Here is a 23,348-nt window from a genome sequence, read left to right on the forward strand (position 1 = left end):
ACTTCCCTGATGACACAACGCAGGTACCTTTCAAGGTACATTCAACTATCCGATGGGCAGAGCTCCGAATGCTGCACACGGCAATCACCGCTCCTGACCAAGGTAGCGTCACCTGTCAAGTACCTACTTACCTATCATTTCGCACCTTCGCTCCTACCACGTCGACGTCTCCCAACCGAACCAACGAAACGACCTCGAATCAACGGAATCTTGGGCGATTTTACCGTCAGACTTGCTGCGAATACATCTGGGTTGCTGACGGCGACTCTCACGACTTCTACCATCCTTCTCCTTTTCCTTTCTATTTACACACAACACCACCAAAATGGCCGACAGATTCCCCTCGCTGGAGGACTTTGATTCGGGTGGTACGTGAAGACTCAGGGTACTGATGCCAAGTCTAACATCCTCACGTAGCCCAGACCGACATCAAGGACTCGGGTGCCTCCCCCTCTGCCGACGACTTTCTGGCCCGCGAAAAGGCCCTCCTTGGCGAGGATGCCAACCAGTTCGCCACGAGCGATGATGCCGTCGCATTCGGTTCCGGCGACGATGATCTTCTCGGTGGAGGCGGCGGCAGCAATGTCATCGCAGAGGAGTCTACATTCGAGTCGCAGTTTCCCGACCTCGCCAACCAGAACGAGGTTTGCATCTTCATCCCGGCCGCGTTTGCATTCACTGACAGCCCTCCAACAGGCCGTTGCCCCCGGTGCCATCCCCGGTGGCGGCATCACCGCCCCCAGCGTAAACTACAACTCTGGCTACAGCGCCTACGTCGAAGAAGAGGAGGAGCCCGCTGTCATTCGTGAATGGCGCGAGAAACGAGACGCTCAGATCGAGAAGCGTGCGGAGCAGTTCGCGGCGCAGCGCGAGGAGACCGTCAAGGAGGCCAGAGAGAACATTGACGATTTTTACAACAATTACAACGCCAAGAAGGAGAAGCAGATCTCCCAGGCACGGAAGGAGGCAGAGCAGTTCCTAGCCAGTCGCGAGGACACCGTCTCTGGGGGAACCAGCTGGGAGAGAATCGCAAAGCTGGTTGACGTGAGTGGAAAGGGCACCAAGGGCGGCGCCTCTGGCTCTGGCAAGGAGCGCTTCCGCGAGATCTTGGTCAGCCTCAAGAAGGATGAGAAGGCACCCGGAGCTAGTGGTTACTAGACATAATGGGAAATGACGAAAATGGGTGGGAGCCGCGCGTGGAGGTTCGATACCATACGCAGGCTACAGAGCACGTGTACTTTAGACGACCTTTTCTGCCAAAAAAAGATGGAGCAGGGAAAGGTTGCCATTTGGTAATTCTGACAGGCATAGTCATGAAACTTGATTGCGACGTCACTGTGTTCGTCGACTCTACATCGCGTGCAACAGAAGAAATGTGCTGTCTAGTGTTGATTCGGTCTATTGATCGCCTTACGAATCATACAATCTGCCCAACGGTCTTGCTAAAGGAAGGCTTATGTGCTCCATCTAGTTCTTGCCAAAGTAGCTGTTGTAGCCGAGGACCTTGCGGACACCACCGTACAGGGTGACTGTAAAGTGTAAGCAATACGACGTCACCAGAGGGATCCGGGGGGGGACTTGAGTAGGGAGACGTACGGCCGAGGGTGCCCCAGAGGGCGACGGTGTAGGGGATCATGTAGACACGGCTGCGAGGGTTCTGCGATAATCGAGTCAGTCCGCTGGTCGACCACCGTGGGAGGATTGCGGGCGTGGGACTGCGCCAGCCTGACGTACGATCTTCCAAAGGCGGTTGTGCTCCTTGTAGGCGGTCTGGTAGAACTTCTGGAGCTCCGGAACCTTGTTCTTCGCGTTGACGAGACTGTGCGGACGTCAGAAATGCCCTCGTATGATGTGGTTCCTTGCGCTTCTCGGCGGGCAGCCATTGGCAATCACGATTCCCACGCAATCAACCGCCAGCTTTCTGGGATGCGGGTGTTCACGTACGCCATTTTGATCGATTCAATTGCGAGTTTCGCGGGGGATATTGGTGGGTTGCGTCGTCGTGGGCTTGCTCGTAGTATCGACTTTGAAGACGGTCGGTTCAATCAGGAACATGGGATGATGAGCCTGGATTGGTGGGCCGAAATCCCCGTGACTAATCCGGCCCACTTTCGCGCACTCTGCCGACGAATGGAACGGAGCTCAAATCGGTTTACTGATGGAGCTGTTGGCAATATTCTGGCAGAAGTTAGTTTTCTCCAGGATTCAATCTTTCAATCGACTACCCAGCTCCGAGATGCGGCCAGCACCGAAACCTGCACCCCCATAACCTGTCCGCTGCTATGCTTCATGCAGCGTCTCTTCGTACTCGCGTCCTGGTTGTACACTACGCAGGGCAATGCAATTGGCCTCACAATGTCTCCGTCACTTGAATAGAGCACGCCTCGGCCGGTGCCATCGATATCAAGGACTGGATGCAACCCGGCGAACGTTCTCAAATCTACCGAGGACAGCACGTGCCAGACCTTGCAAGCCTGGTTCTCGTATCCAGCCTTCCGTCTCAGAGTCTGTGACGTGCAACTCCGCGCGGCGGAATCCGCTTCCTGCAGCACAGCGTACCTTGCACACAAAACCCGATGCGCCGACAACACGGAACCATTTGCTGTCATTGGGGATATGCCCAGACATCCGAGTATCGGAAACGCAGAGAGGTCAGATGAGGCAGGCGGCAAGTGGAGGGCATATCTGTGTGGTTGACCTAAGCGACACCATCGACAACGATACTGACGCTTCGCTATGGCTTGGTCTGCTCAACGTCGCCAAGCGGGAGCAGGGCAAAGATGGCGTGCTTGCCGTATGGGACGTGCTTCAAAGCCGGAAGGCATTGCGCGCCGCAGACGGCGAAGACGCAGAGCCCCTCTGGGCGATGATTCTGGAGGTTTTCATGGATGATGAGAGCCAACTTCAGCGCGTCGTCTCGTACGCCGAGTGGATGCTCGAGGCTCACTCTGCCCGGTGGCCGTCTCTATATCCAACAATTGTCTCCCAATGCCTCCGCAACGGCCAATACCGAAGAGCGATGCGATGGCACATGCGCCTGATGCCCAACTTCGACCCCGGCCTAGAAGCTTTCGGCACCATGCTCTGTCGATTCATTACAAACACCGAGGCTGGTTTGCAGCAGACCTTGAAGTCGCTGTATGTTTCGACTTGCCACCACAGCCTCTACGACGACGTCGTCCCCCTGCTGTATGAGAGCGGGCTCTCCCAGCTCTGCGCGGAGTGGCGCGGCCTGTTCCTTCTCTATGGCGACGTACCAAATCACGCCGTCAAGTCTAAGCCTTACCTGACATTTCTCACTCGTTACTACCCAGGCACGCCTCTCAAGTTGGAGGAACAGTTGGTACTGGAAGGGAGTATACCGGTGCGCTGGGGCATGCAGCGTGAATCCCTGCTGGATGTAATGGACGGTACGCACGAGGTGGACCATGGCTCGACGGGCAGGCGGTACAGCGATACGTTGGGCGCGCGTTGGTTTGCAAGCTCCTGGCTACCTCTAGACTTCGCAATTCACGCCGTCCACGCTCTTGGGGTGCGCCAAATCGGGCCTTTGTCACTGCAGTCTATTGCTCTGCGCGATCCCACCCCCGATGCAGTCATGGGCCGCATAGAACAATTGCACAAAGTCAATATCGGCATCGGCCATTCGACCTACGCTCTGGCGGTCAGACATTTTGCAGAAACCGCCCAGCACGAGCTGCTCCACGAGCTGCTACACACCGACATACATCCGGAAGTGTTTGACGATCTGGCCACACTCGGAAGCATCCGCGACGAAGCCCTCCATGCGGAAAATATGAGGACGTATCACTTGCTGCTCGCCATACAGCCCGCAGTTGCTCAAGAATCAATCGATACCACGTCGAACCTCCTGCTGCAGCAAAGTCTTCAACATGGCCAGGCCCGCCATGCGCTTGCCCTAATGAGGGACATGCGTTCCATGGACATCGATCTCTCCGCGACGTCTATTGAGCATATCTATTCCAACATTCTGGAACCCTTGTCTTGGGATCCGGATATAGCATTTGTCACGTGGGGGCCCTTGCGAATGGCCATCGACTACTTGAACCATCTGATGCTGCTGCGGGCGCCTGTACCTGCACGCTACTGGCAAAAAGTGCTTTTCAGTTTGGGGAAATTCGGACGATTCGACGATGTAGAAGACGTCTGTATTGGTCTGCTCGACGCATATCACAATGGGCACACAGTGCCGGGCGGGTTGCTGGGTGTGCACCCTGCGGATGCCCCGCCATGCAATGCTCTAAGCTCGAGGAGGGCGCTGCACATCCCGGCAGATCTGCCCGTCACACACGGTTATCACCCTTTGCACAAAATCTTTGAAAATCCGAAGTTACAAGTAGCCATAGCCCGATGGGGTTTCAAACGCTCCGTCTCGCAGGCGTCGGCCTCGACATCAGTGGGAGACGACAAGCTGGTTATTCTGCGGGGTGTCCGGCTACTTGGCCAGCTGCAGAAGCGCGGTGTACTGTTGCAGGAGTCTGCCATTCGACGCGAAGTCATCAGACTCTTAGCTCATCTCCTTCATCCTCAAAGAAAGAAAGCAACAGTTAGACTACCCGACCTGGCTGCTGTGAGGAAACAGATTAATGAAGCTCTCGGTCAATCTAAAGGGCAGGGCTTGATGCCTGAAATCAGTGTCCTGGAAGGACTGATTGTGGACGTCGTCTATAAGCGACGCGGGAGGACGCACCGCGACTTAGGATAAGAACAAAAATTCGCTCAACATTTGTCTAGAAGAAAATCATACATTTAATTTACACCTCGTCTCTCATCTCACCACATGTCGTTCCCAGCGCCTACTCGTCGCCATGCTTTTTGGGCTTAATCACTAGCAAGATGATTAAGCCGGCAATGATGATCAAGAGCAACAGTATAATTTTCCGCTTTGTCGTTTTCTTCTGGTATCCGGCGGCAACGACCAGCTCCTTCTCGGCTCCCTTTACGTCCGTGGCCATGCGCTCGACGTTGTAGTCTATCCTGTCCAGCATGGTGCCCTGGTCGATCACCATGTTCTGCAGGTCGCGGAAGATGTCGGCCAGCTCAATGATACCCTGTGCAATATCCTCAATCTCACGTTCGCGCTGGGTGATGGCTGTGTCATTCGATTGGAGGAGCTTTTGCTGTGTAGCCTGGAGTGTTGATTGTGAAAAGGACCTGTCCGCGTCCGACTCGAGCATTGAAGGGTCTATATAGGAGCTTGAGGGCTGCGGTGTTGATCCCCTATCCGCACTGGCCACGCCGCCCCCGAGGCCGCTCATCCCGCGTAGTTCTGTGTTGTCATCAATGGGCTGTCACGGGACATGTGCCAGAGCTCGCACTTACTTTTCAGATATGCGCTCTGCTTCTTCCTGAACAGCGCGCTAGCTTCTTGGACTCGTGAAGCCAATGATATCTGTATGTTCTTGGCCATCGTCTCTTCGGCGCTGGTAATGGTACCTGACTGTTTCGATTCCCTGACCATTTGTTCGACCTTTTGAATGCACCGATGGCAGTCATGGAAACCTTTGGTGATTTGCTGTGTGAGAGTCTCGATCTCTCTTTCCTCCGCCTTCTTGGTGTCCTCGTCATTGAAACCGGGTAGCACATGCTTCTGGTGTAAGCGCTCAAGAGCCTGGCTCCTGGTGGCGATGTCTGCCAGCAGGTCGGTGATCTCATCGGATACATCGGCCCAGCGAGGTGGAAGGAGATCCATCTCTATGACGGCATCGCCATCGTCCTCGAAGGCGCCAGCCGAGAGGAGGCCGCGGGTGTCGTCGCTCCCACTAGCATAGCTGCTACCCCCAAAGGCATCGCCGAAGCCATTCCCACCGGCTGCACCACCGTATTTGGAGCGTTTCGTAGGATGGTGTGCATACGTTTGCCGATAGGAAATATACCTGCGGCGGGAGGCTGGGTGTCAGCGAGAGGCGGGACGAGCAGCTTCGCAGGTGCCTTTGAGGGATGCGAAGCGCATGCGGACAGGCTTACAGGTTCGTGCGGTCTCGCCACATGGCGGACGCCAGATAGCTGTGATAGTACTCCTCAGCCTGGGGTCCTTTGTCGCTCGCTGCGCGGGCCGCTCAGGGTCGTCGTCATGAACGGAGGGTCGTGAAGGGAGAACAGGACACCATTGGCGTGGGCAAGACGCAACGTGACGAGTGCCGACGAGTCGCGAAAGTGTAATAGGTGTCGGTTGTCAAATACGCAAGGGCGGACACACGTCAACGGGAGTTGTCAAGGGCGGCTGAACGTGTGCGCGCTGTCCGGAATGGCAAGGTACAGCTCCAAGACTCGTTTGGCATTACTTTTCGCAGGTATGCGCAAAAGGCATGTGGTTTGTAAGTTGCCTAAGTCAGACAGGTCGGCAAGTGACAGACAGCTTCTTGAATCTCGAGGTGCTCGTGCTCCAGACCGGGGATTCGCCGACAGGTCGCACTAATATTACCTAGGTACATTACCTTGGGTACACTGTTGGAATTGGACAGGTATCTCCTGGTGGAACAGATTGCATCAGGCCTGCCATCTCCTTCCTTACGTACCTACCTACTACCTACATACCCAGGTAGAGGCAGGCACTGAGGCGCCTGTGGACCGACCGGCAGCTCCTGACTGTCCGTGCTGGCGAGACTGCTCAGTGCCTCACTACCAGGCCCAGTACTTAGCATCTACGGATACCTACCTTAGGTATGCAGTAGATTGAGGTATAAGCAACAGGCAGCGTGCAAGTTACAGTGGGAACTTGACTGCCGAATTCCCACCTTGAGGCAACTGATATTACTTTTTGTCAGCTTGCATCATGATTAATGTACCTGGAAAATTAAGCTGTGGGTTCCATGTTGGTACACAGTGACACCTGGCACGCCTGGCAGTCATCACCCTTTACTATTTCCATGTCTGGAAGGGTCCATCCCAAAGCCGTTCTGAGGACAGAAGTTCAGTCCAACTCACAGGTACCACACGGAACGGTGTATCTACCTACAAATACCTACCTACCATAGGCACCTTAGGCAAGGTTTGCAGAGCTCATGGGGCTCTGTACCTTACCTGGAACTCTTTAACGAGGGTGCCTTACCTACATAAGGCCTATAGGTAAGTGAGGACAAGACTGGAAATGCCTTGGAGACTTCGAAAGGCAGCTTAAGCGCAGCCTGGTCGACATGGTTCAACACCTGATGCTCCAGACGCCGGCCCAGCCTGTCAGCTTCCAGCCTTCGACGCCCGGGGCCCCCCTATCGCCCGACCACATTCCCCCCTTCCGCCCCATTCCTCCCCACGAGCTGCACACTAAAGAAAAGCTCGACCCCCAAGGCATCCAGTAGTATCCAACTCGGCCAGGACCTGAGAACAACTCTTGCGAATATCCTCCGGCTTCAGCAACTCGGCCCCCATTACATTCGAACACATCAGACTCCCAAATATCCTTTCCGCAATCCATAGTCTCTATTCGTCATGGTCAGTAATGTCGCTTTCCAACTTTGCGCCCTGTCCCGCATCGACACACCATCTTCAGGAGCCAACCCCGCGGCTGAGGGGCTGTTGATTGTTGACACTCATCGCCGCCGCCCATGCTAACGCCGTCTCTTCATTCAGGCTGACTCCCTCACCGAAGAGCAAGTCTCCGAGTTCAAGGAGGCCTTCTCCCTCTTTGTGAGTCCCTTTCTTCATCTCGCTGCCATCTCTTGCTCCTGGCGACAGTCGTGGCCTTTGCTAACCCACACAAGGACAAGGATGGCGATGGTCAGTGCCTCACCCCTTTTGCTCCCCTTCGATGCGCTCCTGAGAACGCCGTTCGCGACCGTCGATACACCAGCGGCATTCGATGCCGCCGTCGAGGCATGTAGAATCGAGCTAAAGAGTTGGACAGGCCAAATCACTACAAAGGAGCTGGGCACCGTCATGCGCTCTCTCGGCCAGAACCCTTCCGAGTCGGAGCTCCAGGACATGATCAACGAGGTCGACGCCGACAACAACGGCACCATCGACTTTCCCGGTAGGTGGACACGCGGAATCCTGCGTCACACAATACAGGCCCGCTGACTGTCCTCCAGAGTTCCTGACTATGATGGCCCGCAAGATGAAGGATACAGACTCCGAAGAGGAGATTCGCGAGGCTTTCAAGGTTGGCTACGACGGTGCTTTTCCGCTGCGATTGATGTTGACTCTGAGTAGGTCTTTGACCGCGACAACAACGGCTTCATCTCCGCCGCCGAGTTGCGTCACGTCATGACCTCCATTGGTGAGAAGCTTACCGACGACGAGGTTGACGAGATGATTCGCGAGGCCGATCAGGACGGCGATGGACGCATTGACTGTGAGTGTCGATTGATTGGTATGCGTCATGGGCACTAACAGGCGGTGTAGACAACGAGTTCGTCCAGCTGATGATGCAGAAGTAAGGCGTCAGGTTGTTCGAGCAGCGGCGCCAGGCCTAGAACACTGGCGACGTGACGTTTTGTTTCTTGCGAGGAAAGACGTGGGTAGGCCTTCGGGTCTGGTTTGGTTGGGGGGGAAGTAATGCATCCCTTTTCGACGGCGCAAGTTTCCTTGCTCAAAGACCCTGCGGAAGGACGAGCTTGACATTCGGACGGATGGAGGACTCTATGATTACGTCTCATTACCAGCACGCTTGCCTGTCCCGTTCCTGCTCTCATGATGCTTTTATAACGAATACACACACCCCACAGACAGAGACACAAGACGTATTTCGATGAGACCGGGGTTGCACTTAGAAGGGGTTTCCTCTAGGACGACGAATGCAAAAGTAAAGTAGCACCAGGCGGACCAAGCAGTATGTGAAGTTGTTGCATGTCAGGTTTTGAGAAGTAGTTGTCGATCGTCTCGGGATGTCAAAGTACTCAAACAATGTTCGGGCAAGCGAATCACAGGCGTGAGATCAAGCCCAAAACCTCTTCAACAGAGCTAATCACATGTGCCTGACGCGGCAGAACGATCTGACTTGGCAGGGCTGCAGGCACTGCCTCGATTTGACCCTCAACCTAGGTAAGGCAGCTAGGTAAGCTAAGAAGAAAGAAACAAGCGACGACGGGAGCTACTGGACCACACCGTGGCCGACTCGAATGGACATTCGCGGCTAAGGTGCCTACTGAAAGGCCCGCGACAGTGCCCCTAAAACCCCTGAAGCTTACCGACCCGCTACGGGAATAATTTGCGCCTGACATATAGGGCCGCACTCTAACATCGGCTCCACTGACGTGACGCTGGGACCTGCCAGTGCCAGGCTGGAGACCTGCTGTACCTGCACCAGCACCGATACGTGCACCGTCGAGCCCGCCCGGACCTGACATCCTGGGCATGCCAATCTGGTCTATTCGTCGACAATCGAAAGTCTGCTGCAACTCGACCATTCCAACATCTCGACGCTGGTGACTCGCGAAACGAGAGCTCCCGACGAGCCTGCATCCTCGTCCATTTCACCCGTAGGCACGATCAGCCTGTTCCAGGCCCTACACGGGCCGCCCCTTGTTGCCCGACATGAGTTCCTGTACGAGAGTAGCCCCTGCCCCTCTATGCCGCTGGTCTGGAGCTGACGTGCATTATACCACAGTGAAGCAATTCATCCGCAACGTTAGAGCCGCCAAGACCATTGCCGACGAACGAGCTGTCATCCAGAAGGAAAGCGCTTCTATTCGAGCAAGTTTCAGGGAAGAGAGTGGCGATCATAGCGTGAGGTGCGCATCCGCTCCGAGACGCCCAACCCAAGGTATCGGGACCGTGGCTGACTGTCGAGTAACAGAAGGAACAATGTCGCCAAGCTCCTCTACCTCTTCACCCTCGGCGAGCGAACTCATTTCGGTCAGATTGAGTGTCTGAAGCTGCTGGCCTCTCCGCGATTCGCAGATAAGCGCCTGGGTCATTTGGCAACCAGTTTGCTACTTGACGAGAATCAGGAGGTGTTGACACTGGTCACAAACTCGCTCAAAAAGTATGGATGTGATGCCTTTGGTGGCTATACAGTCGTGAACTAACACGCTGCAGTGACCTCTCCCACTCGAACCAATATGTCGTCGGCCTGGCCCTCTGCACCCTCGGCAACATTGCATCTATCGAAATGTCCAGAGATCTATTCGCCGAAGTCGAGGCTTGTATTAACACGTCGAACCCCTATATTCGGAGGAAAGCCGCCCTTTGCGCCATGCGTATATGCCGGAAGGTCCCCGACCTCCAGGAGCACTTCGTCGACAAGGCCCACCAGCTCCTGTCCGACCGGAATCATGGTGTCTTGCTTTGCGGTCTGACTCTGGTCACCAGCTTGTGCGAGGCCGACGAGGAAGAAGGTGGGGAGGAAGGGATTGTCGAAAAGTTCAAGTCCTTCGTGCCGGGCCTTGTCAGGACCCTGAAGGGGTTGGCAACATCCGGCTATGCCCCCGAACACGACGTGACGGGCATCACCGACCCTTTCGTCCAAGTCAAGATTCTGCGTCTGCTGAGGGTGCTGGCTATGGGAGACGCGCAGGTCACCGAGCAAATCAACGATATTCTGGCTCAGGTTGCGACGAACACGGACTCGTCAAAGAATGTGGGAAACTCTATCCTGTACGAGGCTGTGCTCACGATTCTGGACATCGAGGCCGACTCTGGTTTGCGCGTCCTTGGAGTCAACATCCTGGGCAAGTTCTTGTCCAACCGCGATAACAACATCCGCTACGTCGCTCTCAATACTCTCATCAAAGTCGTGGCCATCGAGCCGAATGCCGTCCAGAGGCATCGCAACACGATTCTCGAGTGTTTGAGAGACCCCGATATCAGCATCAGGAGGCGCGCTTTAGAGCTAAGCTTCACCCTTATTAACGAGAGCAACGTCCGGGTTCTTATCCGGGAGCTGCTCGCCTTCCTCGAGGTCGCCGACAACGAGTTTAAGCCCACAATGACCAGTCAAATAGGCATCGCTGCGGATAAGTTTGCACCCAACAAGCGCTGGCACGTCGATACTATGCTTCGGGTACTCACTCTCGCCGGTAACTACGTCAAGGAGCCCATCATGTCCTCCTTCATCCGATTAGTCGCCACCGCGCCCGAACTGCAGACGTACGCGGTTCAGAAGCTCTATACGAATCTGAAAAAGGACATCACCCAAGAGAGTTTGACGCAAGCCGGAGCATGGTGCATTGGCGAGTACGGGGACGCTCTGCTGAGAGGAGGTCAGTATGAGGAGGAGGAGCTCGTGCAGGAGGTGAAGGAGCATGAAATCATTGATCTCTTCTCGACCATCTTGAACAGCAACTACGCCACCCAGGTATCGACCGAGTATATCGTCACGGCCCTCATCAAGCTCACAACGAGACTGTCCGACTCGACGCAGATCGCAAGAGTTCGCCAGCTGTTGGAGATTCACCAAACGAGTTTGGACGTTGAGGTGCAGCAAAGAGCCGTGGAGTACAGCAACCTCTTTTCGTATGACCAGATCCGCAACGGCGTCTTGGAGAAGATGCCGCCTCCTCAGATCAAGGAGGAGTCGCGCGTGCTGGGCCCCGCAACGACCAAAAAGTCTGCAAAGGCTGCGAACAGGAGATCCCGCGTTGTCAAGCCCACTGAGCAGGATCTCCTATTCGATCTCATGGACACTCCTCCCACAACTACACCTGCTCCTGGCGGTGCCTCCAACACCGATCTGCTTGCCGACATTTTGGGCGGCACATCGTCACCTCCTACTTCCGCCTCTCCCCAGCCGCAACAATCCAATGTTGCGTCGATAATGGACCTTTTCTCTCCAGGCCCTGCTCAGCCAGCGGCCTCCCCTGCCCCCGTCGCAGGCGGCGGCTCAAACATGGACCTGATGTCCTCAATGGCTGCCGCAACCCCTCCACCCCAGCCGCAAGCTGCTCCGCAGGCACCGGCAGGTCTACCAGTCTACGACAACAATGGGCTCAACGTCAGCTTCCAGGTTCAGCGCAATGCCGAGGGTCTTGTCCAGGCCATTGCGCGGTTCCGAAACTCGGGTGCTGGTCCTTTGTCAAACGTGGGACTGCAAGCAGCCGTTCCTAAGACGCAGAAGCTGCAGCTCATGAGCATCTCCAGTACGGAGGTCGGCCCGGGTGCTGAGGCCACCCAGAAAATGATTGTCTCTGGGGCCAAGGGAGTAAGTCAAGTTCGTGGCCGATTGATACAGACAAAGCTAACTGTATGCAGCCATTGCGTTTACGCTTGAGGATTGGCTATGCGCACCCATCAGCCGGAGAAGTGATGGACCAGGTGAACTGGACCGAACCATCTTGAGGCGGCGGCCCACCAAGATCAAATGAGCATTGATGACTTGAGCTTGTGTATTTAATATGGCAAGGCAAGCGTGATCAAAATAGATGAATCTGCAACGATGAAAAGTCGAGCAGCGTTCTTAGTACTGGTGCCTCGAAAGCATATTGAGATGGATTGTAGTTTGGGTTTGACGTTCAGGGCGTTTTGCGGGGACTGAGCCTGACGGGCGTCCGACGTCCCAAAGCATTTAAGGTACAAAGCACCTGGCGGGAACACCAATTCTTACTGCGGGCTTCAACGGCCATTCCTCCACTAAAGCGTGCTCTCTGTAGCGATCAAAGTTACAATAATCTCGTCCTATATAATAGCACCGTTGACGCGCTTGTATAATTTGCCAACCTTTTACTGACAGTCCCCGCAGCGAATCCTGGGAGTTGCCATATTATGTAAGCGACGTATTTACGAAGCGTAGCCGACCTTACCCGACTTTGAAATTCCGATCCCCCGATAACAAAATCTTCCCGGATCAGCCACCTCGTCGCAACTTTACTCCTTCGGCGTAACTTGTATCCTTCTCCCCTCTAAAGAACCGCTCATACCTCCGTCACAATGCTGGCCGCCCGTACTTTCGCTGCGCCCATGAGGCGGCAGGTTCTGCGCGCTGCCCCTCGCGCCGCCGCCGTTTCCCAGTTCCAGGTACGCAGTTGATAGTCCCCGATCCCCCGATCTGGCCCCTCCAGCAGCTCCACGTACAACCCGCAGCGTCGAGCCGCAACATCACCATCTGACGGCTAGCACAGCGTTGGCTAACAAGAGAAGCAGAACTCCAGATTTTACAGCGAGAAGGTCGCCAAGTTCAACGGCGTCAAGGACTCTAACGTACGTACACCCTCAAGCTCGTTCCCGTTCCAGATGCCCCACATGGTTTGCGCGCAATAGGAATATGTCGCTCTAGTTGTACACGCTGGACAGCTCAATTGGCGACGCTCAATCCGCAGTACTCCAGGTTTTTGAGGCACTAGCATGCTGATTTCGTCGCGCAGGGCAACTACCCGGTTAGCTTGATTGAGGGTGACGGAATCGGTCCCGAGATCTCCCAGGCCGTCAAGGACATCTTCGCCGCGGCAAAGGTACGTTTGGTCACGGCACTTGCGCTTCTTTTCTCAGCAGTAGACCTGGTACTGATCATTCAGAAAAGGCCCCCGTCACTTGGGAGCCTGTCGATGTCACTCCCATCCTCAAGGATGGCAAGACTGCCATCCCCGATGCCGCCATTGAGAGCATCAAGCGCAACAAGATCGCCCTGAAGGGTCCCCTCGCCGTATGTATATGCCTACCAAGCCAGGATCATCAGCCAGTTTTACTCACCGTTTCTCGCTGCAGACCCCCATTGGCAAGGGCCACGTCTCCCTCAACCTGACTCTCCGCCGCACCTTCAACCTCTTCGCCAACCTGCGTCCCTGCCGATCCGTCGCCGGCTACAAGACCCCCTACGACAACGTCGACACCGTCCTGATCCGCGAGAACACCGAGGGTGAATACTCTGGTATCGAGCATGTCGTTGTTGATGGTGTCGTCCAGTCCATCAAGCTCATCACCCGCGAGGCCTCCGAGCGCGTCCTCCGCTTTGCCTTCCAGCACGCCCGCGAGATTGGTCGCAAGAAGGTCCGCGTTGTTCACAAGGCCACCATCATGAAGATGTCCGACGGTCTCTTCCTCAAGACCGGCAACGAGGTCGCCAAGGACTTCCCCGATATCGAGTTCGATGCCGAGCTCCTCGACAACACCTGCCTGAAGATGACCACCGACCCTCTCCCCTACAACGACAAGGTCCTCGTCATGCCCAACCTGTACGGTGACATTCTGTCCGACATGTGCGCCGGTCTCATCGGCGGTCTCGGCCTCACCCCCTCCGGCAACATCGGCGACGAGTGCTCCATCTTCGAGGCTGTCCACGGCTCCGCCCCCGACATTGCCGGCAAGGGCTTGGCTAACCCCACTGCTCTCCTGCTCTCCTCCATGATGATGCTGCGTCACATGAGCCTCGGCGAGTACGCCGACAGAATCGAGAAGGCTGCTTTTGATACCCTCGCCGAAGGAAAGGCCCTCACTGGTGACCTGGGTGGCAAGGCCAAGACGGACGAGTTCGCTGGCGCCATCATTTCCAAGCTGTAAATACCTGCATCGGTGGATACCTGCATTTCCTGATAGAGATCCGGGATACCTGTAGTAGACTGTACATCAACGGATATTTTCTTGCGTTAGAGCCATAGTCGTAAATGAATGAATTGATGAATCCCGACAGAAGCTGACGGTGCGCTCTGTTGCCCGGCGTGACCCAGATCCATGTGGGTAGGTGTGTAGGTACAGCTCGGTCTGGAAACGTAGTCAATCGGCGCAGCCAAAATCGGGAGAGAATCCTTCCGTTTCAGGCGACGACCGGCCGAATAAATGGCTTTACGGCACAAGGCCGACGACTACCTGCCGGATAACGGTAGGGGTTGCGGTAGCTTGTTATCTACGGCGGTTTCTGGCTTTGCGGCCCACACGGGCCCGGGTGTGTGTGTGGGTGTGTGCGCGCGCGACGGCGTATGTCATCCAGTGTCCGACGTCGGGCCATCAAAGGGCGTCTCAACTCCGATATCTGCTAGAGTCCACAGCGTCACCAAATGCGTGGCCTCGGCCGATCAAGACTGTTTTGTGTCGTTTCAGGCCCTCACTCTCGTGGGTTCCGATCAGCCGCTAGAATGGAGGCAACCCGGAGTAAAGAATCGCACATTGAACGCACCGCAAGCGACCCGCGTGATTCAGTGAGAGATCATTTCCGTTCCCTCTACTATGTCCACCAAAGTCCTGCGCTGACGTCGATCAAAGCAAATCCATTCTGTGACTCTGGATCAAATCGGTCAAATTAATGATAACACGCGGCTGTTTCGCCTAGGGATCAGTGACGAGTCAAGCATCAAGGTACGCATCGTGCGGCAACAGAGCGCCAAACGCATCACATCCTTGGCACATGCTGAACCAACTCCAGTTTCTCCCTGGGCAATGGCTTGATACCTTCGTTCCCAACATCCCCAAACCTGGCGGCTTCACCATCACCAGCCCTCCCTCCAAAGCCAGTCTCCCAACCGCGTCGTACCTCGAGCTTGCGGTGCAGAGATCAACAAACCCTCCGGCCGCCTGGCTTTGGGAGGAGGCATCCATCGGAACATTAATCAAGGTTCGCGTGGGCGGCGCCTTCGTCTGGCCCCCGCCCGATGTTGATCTCTCATCTGTTCGCCGAATTGTGTTTGTGGCCGGCGGCGTCGGCATCAACCCGTTGATGAGTATTTTAAGCCATTTATCTGAGAAAAATTGTCCATACGACATCCACTTCTTATACTCTGTGAAGGCACCTAATGATCTCGACTCTGAGAAGATTTTATTTGTGGAACGCCTGGCCAACATCTATGGACGGGGGAAGGTCAGCGGCCGTCTGCAGCTGTTTCTGACTGGCTTGAACAAGCCGGTTGACAGGAACGTCCTGTCGTGTAACGAGATGGACGTCGGCTTTCGGCCCCAGCGAATCACTCTGGAGGACATTTCTGCAGCTTTGGGACCAAAGGAGGATCACGGCTCGGCAATAGTGTATGTCTGCGGGGTGCCATCGATGACGGACGAATTCGTCCGTAAGCTCACTTCTTCTAGTGGGCTGGACCTCGGAAGCGATCGAGTGCTCTGCGAAAAGTGGTGGTAGTTTCGTAGATTCATGTGTTTGCTTGCTTTGAGTGCACGCTTTGTCGTGCTACGAACAATTCCACACAGTCGATCGACTAGAGTAAATTCCGCCGCGTACCAATGCCCTAAATTCATTACACATCAAGGCCATGGTAACCCTCACCTCCCAAGAAAATTCCGGTTGCACAGCACCTGCTGCCTTTGACTAAAGTTCCGCCAGGAACCCCTTATCGTATGATAGTTGTGACATCGCCACCGCCTTGTCGTCTCTGTGATCAACGACTATATGAAATCATCGTTTTCCCCTCCCAGCGAGAACAAGGTCGTATGCAGAGTCGTTGGCGCGTTGGGTCCGTTCAGATTCACCCTGCCTCGTTTGCGGCGCAGTGGTGATGGACTCCTGAACCATTCTCCCTCTGAAATGCTTATGTTGCTAAAGTTCTCAATGGTCAACGAGCTTCCCTCGCCAGGGGCGTCGACATCGAACCCCAAAGCACCTCGCTGACGTGTCGTTCCGACCAAGTATTCCTGCCGCCCAATGTGCTTGAATGCCTTGGAGCCGCCCGAGGAAGGGGGCGTTGTGTCGTAGTCAGAAGGTGACGGGGGTATCGTGGGAGGTGCGGGGAGCGGGCGCAGCGGCTGTTCCGTTCCGCCCGGTTCCTTGGAGGCTTGAGGCAAGACAACTCGCCTAGCAACTCCAAGCTCAATCTCGTCGGCCCCGCTCGACTCATCGGCATATGTTTGGAGGGATGGTGTGACGGAGGGAGCTCGTGATGACTCCAGGGAAGGTCTGCGGATAGGCACTTCAATGTCCGGTAAAGGTGGCAACGGTCTCGCAAGATCTGATACCTGCCTGATATCGCGAGATAGCTTGCTTGGCTGCGGCAGCTCCAGTCGAGCGGGTTTCGGGGGCATTAGCTTGGGTGGTGTAGGAAGCTTGAACGCTTTCCGGTCCCGCCTGTGGCTGCTCTGAGAGACGCCGCTTCCAAAAACAGAACCGTCGGCTGGGTCAAAGGCGAAATTGGTTGTCTCGCTGCTTCTTGCTGGCTCGGCTGGCACGCTGAGGGTGTCTGGCGGGGTTTCCTCTGTGGTTTCTTCAGTGAATCCCGATGATGCAATGAGCTCATTGCAAAGAGATTCTGGCACGAGATTCAATTCCTTCAAATGACACCAAGTACGGTAGAAGAAGCGGAACGTGGCGTATGGTATGTCCACGGCGTCGACAAGACGCCAGTCATAATAAGTCAAGTCTTGGGGCGTCTCAATGAGACCACCCGTGGGAGAGCTGCCACCCAACATGAACATCTTGAACTTGAGTTGCCCGAATAAAATGGGGAAACTTACGTGATTCCATAGGCGTCCTGGTTTCTGAAATCGGCAAGCTCGGGGGACCTCCTCTTCCTTCCCTTTGAACGAAAGACCTGAAGCTCGACGAGGCCGCCGTCCATGGCGGCAGGCGTATCCTTGCCGGAATGAGGCGTGAAATGGAAGAATCTCTTCTCGACGCCTTCCCGCCTGTAAACCATCCCGCTTTCTCGGTATGTCCATTTATTGTCGGGCACGTACAAGGCGTGGCTGACAATCTCAATTGTGCCGGTCTGTGACTTGATGCCCCACGATGCAACTGGGCGACCGTTCATTACCAGCCTGAAATATAAGTACCTGGCGTCGGCGGGCGGTCTGTTGATTCCATAGCGGATGTGGAACTGGGCACCTGGGGCGGACGGGATATATACCGTGCTCTGCGCTCGACACTTTTCAGGGGTGGCGTGCAAGCTCGAAGCTGGAGACGACGTTGGGCTGGTCAGCTTCAGTCCACGAAGGCTAACAGAAGACGCGTCTGGGTGAGGAAGCTCGGGTAGAGGAGGCTCGGTGGGATTGAGGACGACAGAGACGTCAATCCCACGAAGAGTTGGCATCTTCTCTGACGGGGAACGCGGCCAAGTAAGGCTGGTCAGTTCCCATGCACGTAGGTGGTGGTGGTGACGCGGGGTTGGGTTTTGGCAGGATTCTCACCATTGAAGAGGTGAGAACGTCAAAGCTATCTTTGGCAGGTACTACTGGCCACCTACCTAGGTCGGCAGACCCTCTGGGCCGCGCTCTCCTTAAGCAGCACCTACCCAGACATCGCTCGCCACCTACCAAAAAAGAATAAACAACTTGTTCCTCGTGCGTTACTCGGTTGTATCTCGAACCTTCCTGCAGCATCCGATACCCCTTGTCCTGCATTATGTTTTTCCCCATTAGTTCGATTTGCGGAGGCGTTTCTATCCCTATTTCGTCCCGGGAATTCAAATGACTGCTTTACACTAAACCCAGCAACTCTTCGCTGCCGAGCGCCTCGATATTTCAAAACATGTGCGGACGGATTCAGACTGAATCCCTCTGTACTTTAACCATACATCTGCCTCAAGGACATCCGTCCTATATAGATTTGAGCCCGAAGCCCGCCGCTGTTGTCGTCACTAAACCGTATCCGATGATGGTCCTTGGATGGTTGTGTCAGTTTCAAGAACAGTAGCATTCCCAAGTGCGTCGGCATTCTGCTGTCACTCGTATACCCGGGTTTCCAACATCGCTAGTTATCGTCACGGCGCAAGCCGATGACTAGAAAAGATCGGTGGTTTGTCATTGCTGCGTACAACTGCCACTTGTCCGGTTCGCGCCGTATACATTTCTTTCACTGTGTCACAAAGCCACCCTTTCTGGTTCAACTCCCCGTCACGGCCTTGGTGTCATCCTCCTTGCCGATAAGTCCCAGATTGCGTATTTGACCGACACTCGGGGCATTGTCTCGTGCGCTGGCTGACTCGGCCTTTCGGTAGGCGGCCTGGAGTGCCCTCGTTCTCGCAGCCTGTATAACTATGGTGAGCCCTTGGCCGCCCAATCGATGCCAGGTCCCTGGAAACCTACCTCCTTCTTGTGATGCAGACACTCGTAGTAGTCCTCCAGTGCCAGACCACACTTCTTCTTGCCGGAATGGTCCTCGCCAGTGGTGTTCACAACGTAGCAGCCGAGGAGCTCCTGCCAGAAGGGAAAGCACCGCGACGGGCCTATAACGATGATCCCGAGTCAGTAGCGCATCAAAATCTTCGGAACCGAGCACATGCCTCCGTGAAGACCGTATCCAGAGGCCATTATGATTGTGCAGACGCCAATTGGATGGTGGGTGAAGCTCAAGGTCGTCGGAAGGTCGCGGACTCGATCGCGATGTCGAAGTTCTGAAGTGGTGTCTAGCCGAAGAAGGCCGCCACCGCGGCTGCAAGGAAATCTCGTCCTATCAGAAGGTACCTGATTCCAATAGTGATTCCGGAGCCGCGGCGGGTTCACTCGGCTAGCGCGCGTCTAATTCTCCCCGTTTCGATCCCTGTAGACCCACTTGATTATGACGAAGCTAAGGGACCTTGTGCATGTCTGTTACTTTAGAGCTCTACCTGCGACCGACACTCGATACGCCGATAACTTGACCCAGCGTAACAAGATCCCCGCGATATCCAAATCTCTCGACCAATACTCCTCCACGGACATGGTCGAAACCCTGCATCATGAGCCGTGTCCTGTCCCCGCCAAAGCTGGTGCTGCTGGCTGTCCACCTTGCCACTAACGCCGACATTGACAGCTTGGCCTTTCTCACCTCTCGACACGCCGCCGTCCTGCGCAAAGATGTCGTCCTGCGCATACTCCTAACCTACCTTCCCGAGACGGTCAGGTCCCGCGACTATGTCTACTTCCTTGAGGAGCTGTCTACGGGGGATTTTGCGGATCGCGAGGCCGCCAGCATGGACTACACCGTTGTCGAGAACCTGTCCGAGGAGGACGCGGCGAAGAAGGTTCGCAAGCTTCGGTTGCTATCCTTGGCATGGGAAGATGCACCCTTTAATACAGAGGACGACCCGATAACGCTCTTCCTCCTCCGAAGAGCCCACCGCGTTGACGAAGAGGCCGGCTTACTTACGCAGCTGCCTGAGCTTCTTGGTCCTTTTCTGCAATACGCTCCAGGCATTCGTCTGTGGATGGTCTCGACATTGCTGCCATTGCTGAGGAGGAATTACGAATACTACCCTGCGGACAGCACACCCTATACCCTTGCCGAGTTTCAGAAGCTACCTGACGGCGCTGCCGTGGACGCTCTCCTATCTCAGACTGGAGTGCGGTCCGAGGACCACGCGCTAATCGGCCGGGACTTGAGGGGCCTTCTGGTTCCGTGGCTTCACAATGACGCCCGCTGGAAACAGTCTGAGGATAGTTCCCTGAGCGTATCCACGGACGAAGGACTGCACAGTCCAGGTTGGGAGCGAGCTCTGGAGTGGCTCCTGTCACTGAGTTCGAGTTCCTGGAGGGCAGCCGCCGCGGCCGTTGAGCAGTGGGGAGGTGCTGTAGATGTTGATTTGGGCGACTATGATGCCGTGTGGCTCAACGAGCAGCAGCAACAGTACCTTGACCGTCGGTATGCTCGTGCCGTCTTGGCCTGCGCCTACGTCGTCCCCGAGGCCTCTGTCGAAGCACTTGAGGGCGCCCATCAAATGTTGAGAAAAGTCATGGATCTTCTTGGTGAGGATGACACGCTTCCGCTACAGGCCGCAGCAGAGTCCTTGTCCGCGGTGCCTCATCTGGAAGGGGATGGTATCCTACACCACAAAAATACAGCATTCATGCGGGACGATCTGTTGAAGCCGCACAACCCGCTCACTACTCCTTCAAAGAAGGCAACGCACCTGCTGCACGCTATTATTGTTAGTGCATATATACTAACACGACTCGGGCTGGGCTGTACTGTCAAGAGAGCGGGGGATTTGGCGTTTATACAGGACGAACGAGACCAGAATGCCGAAGCCGCGAAGCTAATACACGCCGTTGCGGCACAAGCCCCAAAACATGACGCGAATTTCTGGATCAAGGCTCGAAACGAATTGCTCTGGCTCCGATGTTGGGGCGTATCGAGTGCAAATGGGCCAGTCGTAGGACTCTTTGCGCGAGTCAAAGCCGAAACTGTTGAGACGGAAATCTTGAAAGCCCTGCTTGCAAGTGGACGTAAGTTGGGATTGAAAAGGGAACACCGGGCTGTCTGCTAAACATGTTCAGGATATCCTCTGGCAAGGTCGCTGTACGAGAACCCTGCCGAGAAACCGTTACCTGCCCAGGTCTTTCAGGAGCTGGTGATTGCGGCAGCTCTCAACGCATATGACAATGCCTCCAATCCTAACCGTACCAGGGGTGGGCTCAAGAAATGCGATGAGATGTGAGTATCACATAGTCCACAACCTGGAATAGCCGCTGACAGTTGCAGCATAAACTCCTTCCCCCTTACCATTCCTGAATCCCTGCCAGAGCGGCGAAAGATCGATGCGCTACTGAAGGCGACACACGCCCTCAGTGATTACCGCCTGGTGCTGAGGCAGGGTGAGCCTTTCAGCCCCGTTGTCCTCCGCGTGCACTCCGACCCGGTCTCCATCATCAGCAAAGTCCTGGAGCAGAATCCGAACAGCTATACACGTATCCAGGACCTCGCAGACATGGGCGTCAATATGGTCCGCGCCGGTCTGGTAGACCGAGTCAAAAAGGGGGCCATTCCTCAGGTTCAGAACGACGAGTTAGCACACATTGATGCCGCGCAGAAACGCATCACGGCCATGTGCATCGAGGCCGCCCTGAAGGAAGACGATTTTGAGACTGCGTACTCCTATGTCGCCAACCGGCTGAGCGGCCGAGCGGACAACTCGGTTTCGAATGCCACAGTCCAGCTTGACGACGACTGGTCCTGGCGAGCAGCGTTGCAAGCAGGCCAGTACATTAGGACGGCAAGAACCGTCCGTCCGACACATCTGGGTAATGCCAGCGGCAACGCTGAGATCAGGCACTTGGAGCACCGCATCGACTGCCTGGCTACTGCGCTTCGCATGGCTCCGCCTTCCCAGCTGCAGGAGATCCTCAAGACCTTCCGGCGCTGCGAGGAGCAGCTCGACTCAGCACTCAAAGAGGAAGCCGCCCGCGAAGCCGCGTTAGACTCCGCTGCTGATGTTGGCTCGCACGGCATGCCTGGAGGATTCAACTCAGGGCCGGCAATCCGGTCCCACAGGCCATACGGCAATCAGTCTCGTTCCACAACGGCGGCGGCCGCCAAGGCAGGCGACGATGCGCCCATGTCGTTGTTCGATCTGTCTCGTGCCACAGCTCGCGCTGCATCGCGCAATTTTTCTGCGCTCTCGACTCTGCAGCAGTCTGTAGGCGGCAGCAAGGCGCCGAGCATAGCCGAATCAATCGCGAGCGGTGACGGAGAGGCGCACGACGACCACCCCAGGGCGAGGAAGCGAGATCAGCTTCGTGATGCAGCCATGGGAACCCTGACATCAGGTGTTGGCTGGCTTATTGGTGCACCGGCACCCAGCGACCACCGCACGGCCAGAGACGACTGATTGGGGGGGGGGGGGGGGGGGGGGGCCTCGATTTCATGTAAATTTTTCTACGATTGATGATGAATGATATACTTCCACACGGAACAACTGACCAACCTACTTCCAGCATTATGGCTGGCCCAAGTATAACTCGGCTTGTGCCACTTGAACCCAAATTCAATTGCGGGTTGAAAGAGCACTGCGTCATGTGTTTCTTGTCTGTTATCAACTTTTTCTAGCCTCTGTGGTGCCTCTCTATAGACAAGAGGGACTATGCTACACTACTTGACATGTGTTTAACCTAGATTGGTGTCAAAACTGTTGCGACCCCTTACCTGAGTGGATTTCATTCGAATTGGCGAGGCATGTCCGTGGTTAAGCTGACTTATCCCTAACCCCAGCATTCCCCCCTGCGATTGGCGAGCATATTCCGACGAAACCTCCCGACGTAGGTTGGCTGCTTTTGCCTTTTTGGAGTCGACGCAGAAGTAGGGACTGCCTTGCTCGGGCATTGTTTGGAACCAATCTACGGGGGTTTCGGTAGCGCCCACTCGGGAACCCGTAGAGCATCTTGAGAATGCCCCGATCAGCGCAGCATCCACAAGTCCTGGACGGGATGACCTGAGTGTGAAGCCCTTGCGATGGCGGCACAAGTTGAAGAGGAGTCAAGATGGGGGAAAGTCGTGGTTGGGAGAAGCCACAGCTGGCGGCAAGTATGCAGTTAGTTTCGCTCCTGTTACAATAGGGGTAGATACCTTTGACCAGCGTTCTCTACCGCAAATGTAAATTCAGCCTGCTTTCGTAACAGTCAACGCGGAAGGGATGCAGAGGGAGCCAAGACTTTGTTGTGCCCGGCGTCGCTGAGGTGCAATGGTGACAAGAGACGAGACAGAGAGAGCGAATGGCGAAAAAGGGCGTTTCATTTACGACTGGAAAGCTGAAAGTTGGCGTTCAGGCGGCACAGTTACGTTTTAGTTGTTTTAGGGACGCGGTTGTCATTCATGTTGCATTGCTGGTCAACAT

General features: G+C 55.4%; 11 protein-coding genes across 11 annotated transcripts; 7 read left to right on the forward strand and 4 right to left on the reverse strand.

Moving 5' to 3' along the window:
- Window positions 1-325: 325 nt before the first annotated feature.
- On the forward strand, window positions 326-1,158 carry clc1 (Clathrin light chain; the record flags this gene model as incomplete). Its single annotated transcript, XM_032034113.1, has 3 exons — window positions 326-368; window positions 418-644; window positions 697-1,158. The coding sequence occupies 3 exons, from the start codon at window positions 326-328 to the stop codon at window positions 1,156-1,158; spliced, it is 732 nt and encodes a 243-aa protein (XP_031893490.1).
- A 309-nt stretch (window positions 1,159-1,467) lies between these two features.
- On the reverse strand, window positions 1,468-1,949 carry CGGC5_v005274 (uncharacterized protein; the record flags this gene model as incomplete). Its single annotated transcript, XM_032034125.1, has 4 exons — window positions 1,468-1,529; window positions 1,597-1,657; window positions 1,735-1,819; window positions 1,945-1,949. The coding sequence occupies 4 exons, from the start codon at window positions 1,947-1,949 to the stop codon at window positions 1,468-1,470; spliced, it is 213 nt and encodes a 70-aa protein (XP_031892989.1).
- Window positions 1,950-2,656: 707 nt separating this feature from the next.
- On the forward strand, window positions 2,657-4,726 carry CGGC5_v005275 (uncharacterized protein; the record flags this gene model as incomplete). Its single annotated transcript, XM_032034136.1, has 1 exon — window positions 2,657-4,726. The coding sequence occupies one exon, from the start codon at window positions 2,657-2,659 to the stop codon at window positions 4,724-4,726; it is 2,070 nt and encodes a 689-aa protein (XP_031892988.1).
- Window positions 4,727-4,817: 91 nt separating this feature from the next.
- On the reverse strand, window positions 4,818-6,011 carry tlg2 (t-SNARE affecting a late Golgi compartment protein 2; the record flags this gene model as incomplete). Its single annotated transcript, XM_032034147.1, has 3 exons — window positions 4,818-5,290; window positions 5,344-5,897; window positions 5,989-6,011. 3 exons carry the CDS (start codon window positions 6,009-6,011, stop codon window positions 4,818-4,820), a joined length of 1,050 nt encoding a protein of 349 aa, XP_031892987.1.
- A 1,438-nt stretch (window positions 6,012-7,449) lies between these two features.
- On the forward strand, window positions 7,450-8,396 carry cmd-1 (calmodulin; the record flags this gene model as incomplete). Its single annotated transcript, XM_032034169.1, has 7 exons — window positions 7,450-7,452; window positions 7,591-7,647; window positions 7,722-7,737; window positions 7,865-7,990; window positions 8,049-8,119; window positions 8,170-8,311; window positions 8,362-8,396. The coding sequence occupies 7 exons, from the start codon at window positions 7,450-7,452 to the stop codon at window positions 8,394-8,396; spliced, it is 450 nt and encodes a 149-aa protein (XP_031892985.1).
- Window positions 8,397-9,492: 1,096 nt separating this feature from the next.
- On the forward strand, window positions 9,493-12,234 carry APL4 (AP-1 complex subunit gamma-1; the record flags this gene model as incomplete). The annotated part of the gene is made up of 5 exons (XM_032034180.1): window positions 9,493-9,502; window positions 9,566-9,689; window positions 9,755-9,943; window positions 9,997-12,097; window positions 12,148-12,234. The coding sequence occupies 5 exons, from the start codon at window positions 9,493-9,495 to the stop codon at window positions 12,232-12,234; spliced, it is 2,511 nt and encodes an 836-aa protein (XP_031892984.1).
- A 588-nt stretch (window positions 12,235-12,822) lies between these two features.
- On the forward strand, window positions 12,823-14,388 carry CGGC5_v005279 (Isocitrate dehydrogenase [NAD] subunit 2; the record flags this gene model as incomplete). Its single annotated transcript, XM_066151423.1, has 5 exons — window positions 12,823-12,909; window positions 13,033-13,092; window positions 13,257-13,343; window positions 13,412-13,534; window positions 13,597-14,388. The coding sequence occupies 5 exons, from the start codon at window positions 12,823-12,825 to the stop codon at window positions 14,386-14,388; spliced, it is 1,149 nt and encodes a 382-aa protein (XP_066009234.1).
- A 572-nt stretch (window positions 14,389-14,960) lies between these two features.
- oxnad1 (Oxidoreductase NAD-binding domain-containing protein 1) lies at window positions 14,961-15,952 on the forward strand (the record flags this gene model as incomplete). The annotated part of the gene is made up of 3 exons (XM_066151424.1): window positions 14,961-15,023; window positions 15,088-15,180; window positions 15,248-15,952. 3 exons carry the CDS (start codon window positions 14,961-14,963, stop codon window positions 15,950-15,952), a joined length of 861 nt encoding a protein of 286 aa, XP_066008945.1.
- Window positions 15,953-16,215: 263 nt separating this feature from the next.
- Window positions 16,216-17,852, reverse strand: CGGC5_v005281 (uncharacterized protein; the record flags this gene model as incomplete). Its single annotated transcript, XM_032034213.1, has 2 exons — window positions 16,216-17,218; window positions 17,278-17,852. 2 exons carry the CDS (start codon window positions 17,850-17,852, stop codon window positions 16,216-16,218), a joined length of 1,578 nt encoding a protein of 525 aa, XP_031892991.1.
- Window positions 17,853-18,643: 791 nt separating this feature from the next.
- On the reverse strand, window positions 18,644-19,071 carry CGGC5_v005282 (uncharacterized protein; the record flags this gene model as incomplete). Its single annotated transcript, XM_066151425.1, has 3 exons — window positions 18,644-18,787; window positions 18,847-18,957; window positions 19,033-19,071. The coding sequence occupies 3 exons, from the start codon at window positions 19,069-19,071 to the stop codon at window positions 18,644-18,646; spliced, it is 294 nt and encodes a 97-aa protein (XP_066008944.1).
- Window positions 19,072-19,478: 407 nt separating this feature from the next.
- sec39 (Protein transport protein sec39) lies at window positions 19,479-22,346 on the forward strand (the record flags this gene model as incomplete). Its single annotated transcript, XM_032034236.1, has 4 exons — window positions 19,479-20,666; window positions 20,742-20,964; window positions 21,016-21,172; window positions 21,221-22,346. 4 exons carry the CDS (start codon window positions 19,479-19,481, stop codon window positions 22,344-22,346), a joined length of 2,694 nt encoding a protein of 897 aa, XP_031893337.1.
- Window positions 22,347-23,348: the final 1,002 nt, after the last annotated feature.

The sequence above is a fragment of the Colletotrichum fructicola genome, assembly GCF_000319635.2.
Source record: "Colletotrichum fructicola Nara gc5 chromosome Unknown KSG_Nara_v1_contig03, whole genome shotgun sequence".
NCBI lineage: Eukaryota > Fungi > Ascomycota > Sordariomycetes > Glomerellales > Glomerellaceae > Colletotrichum > Colletotrichum fructicola.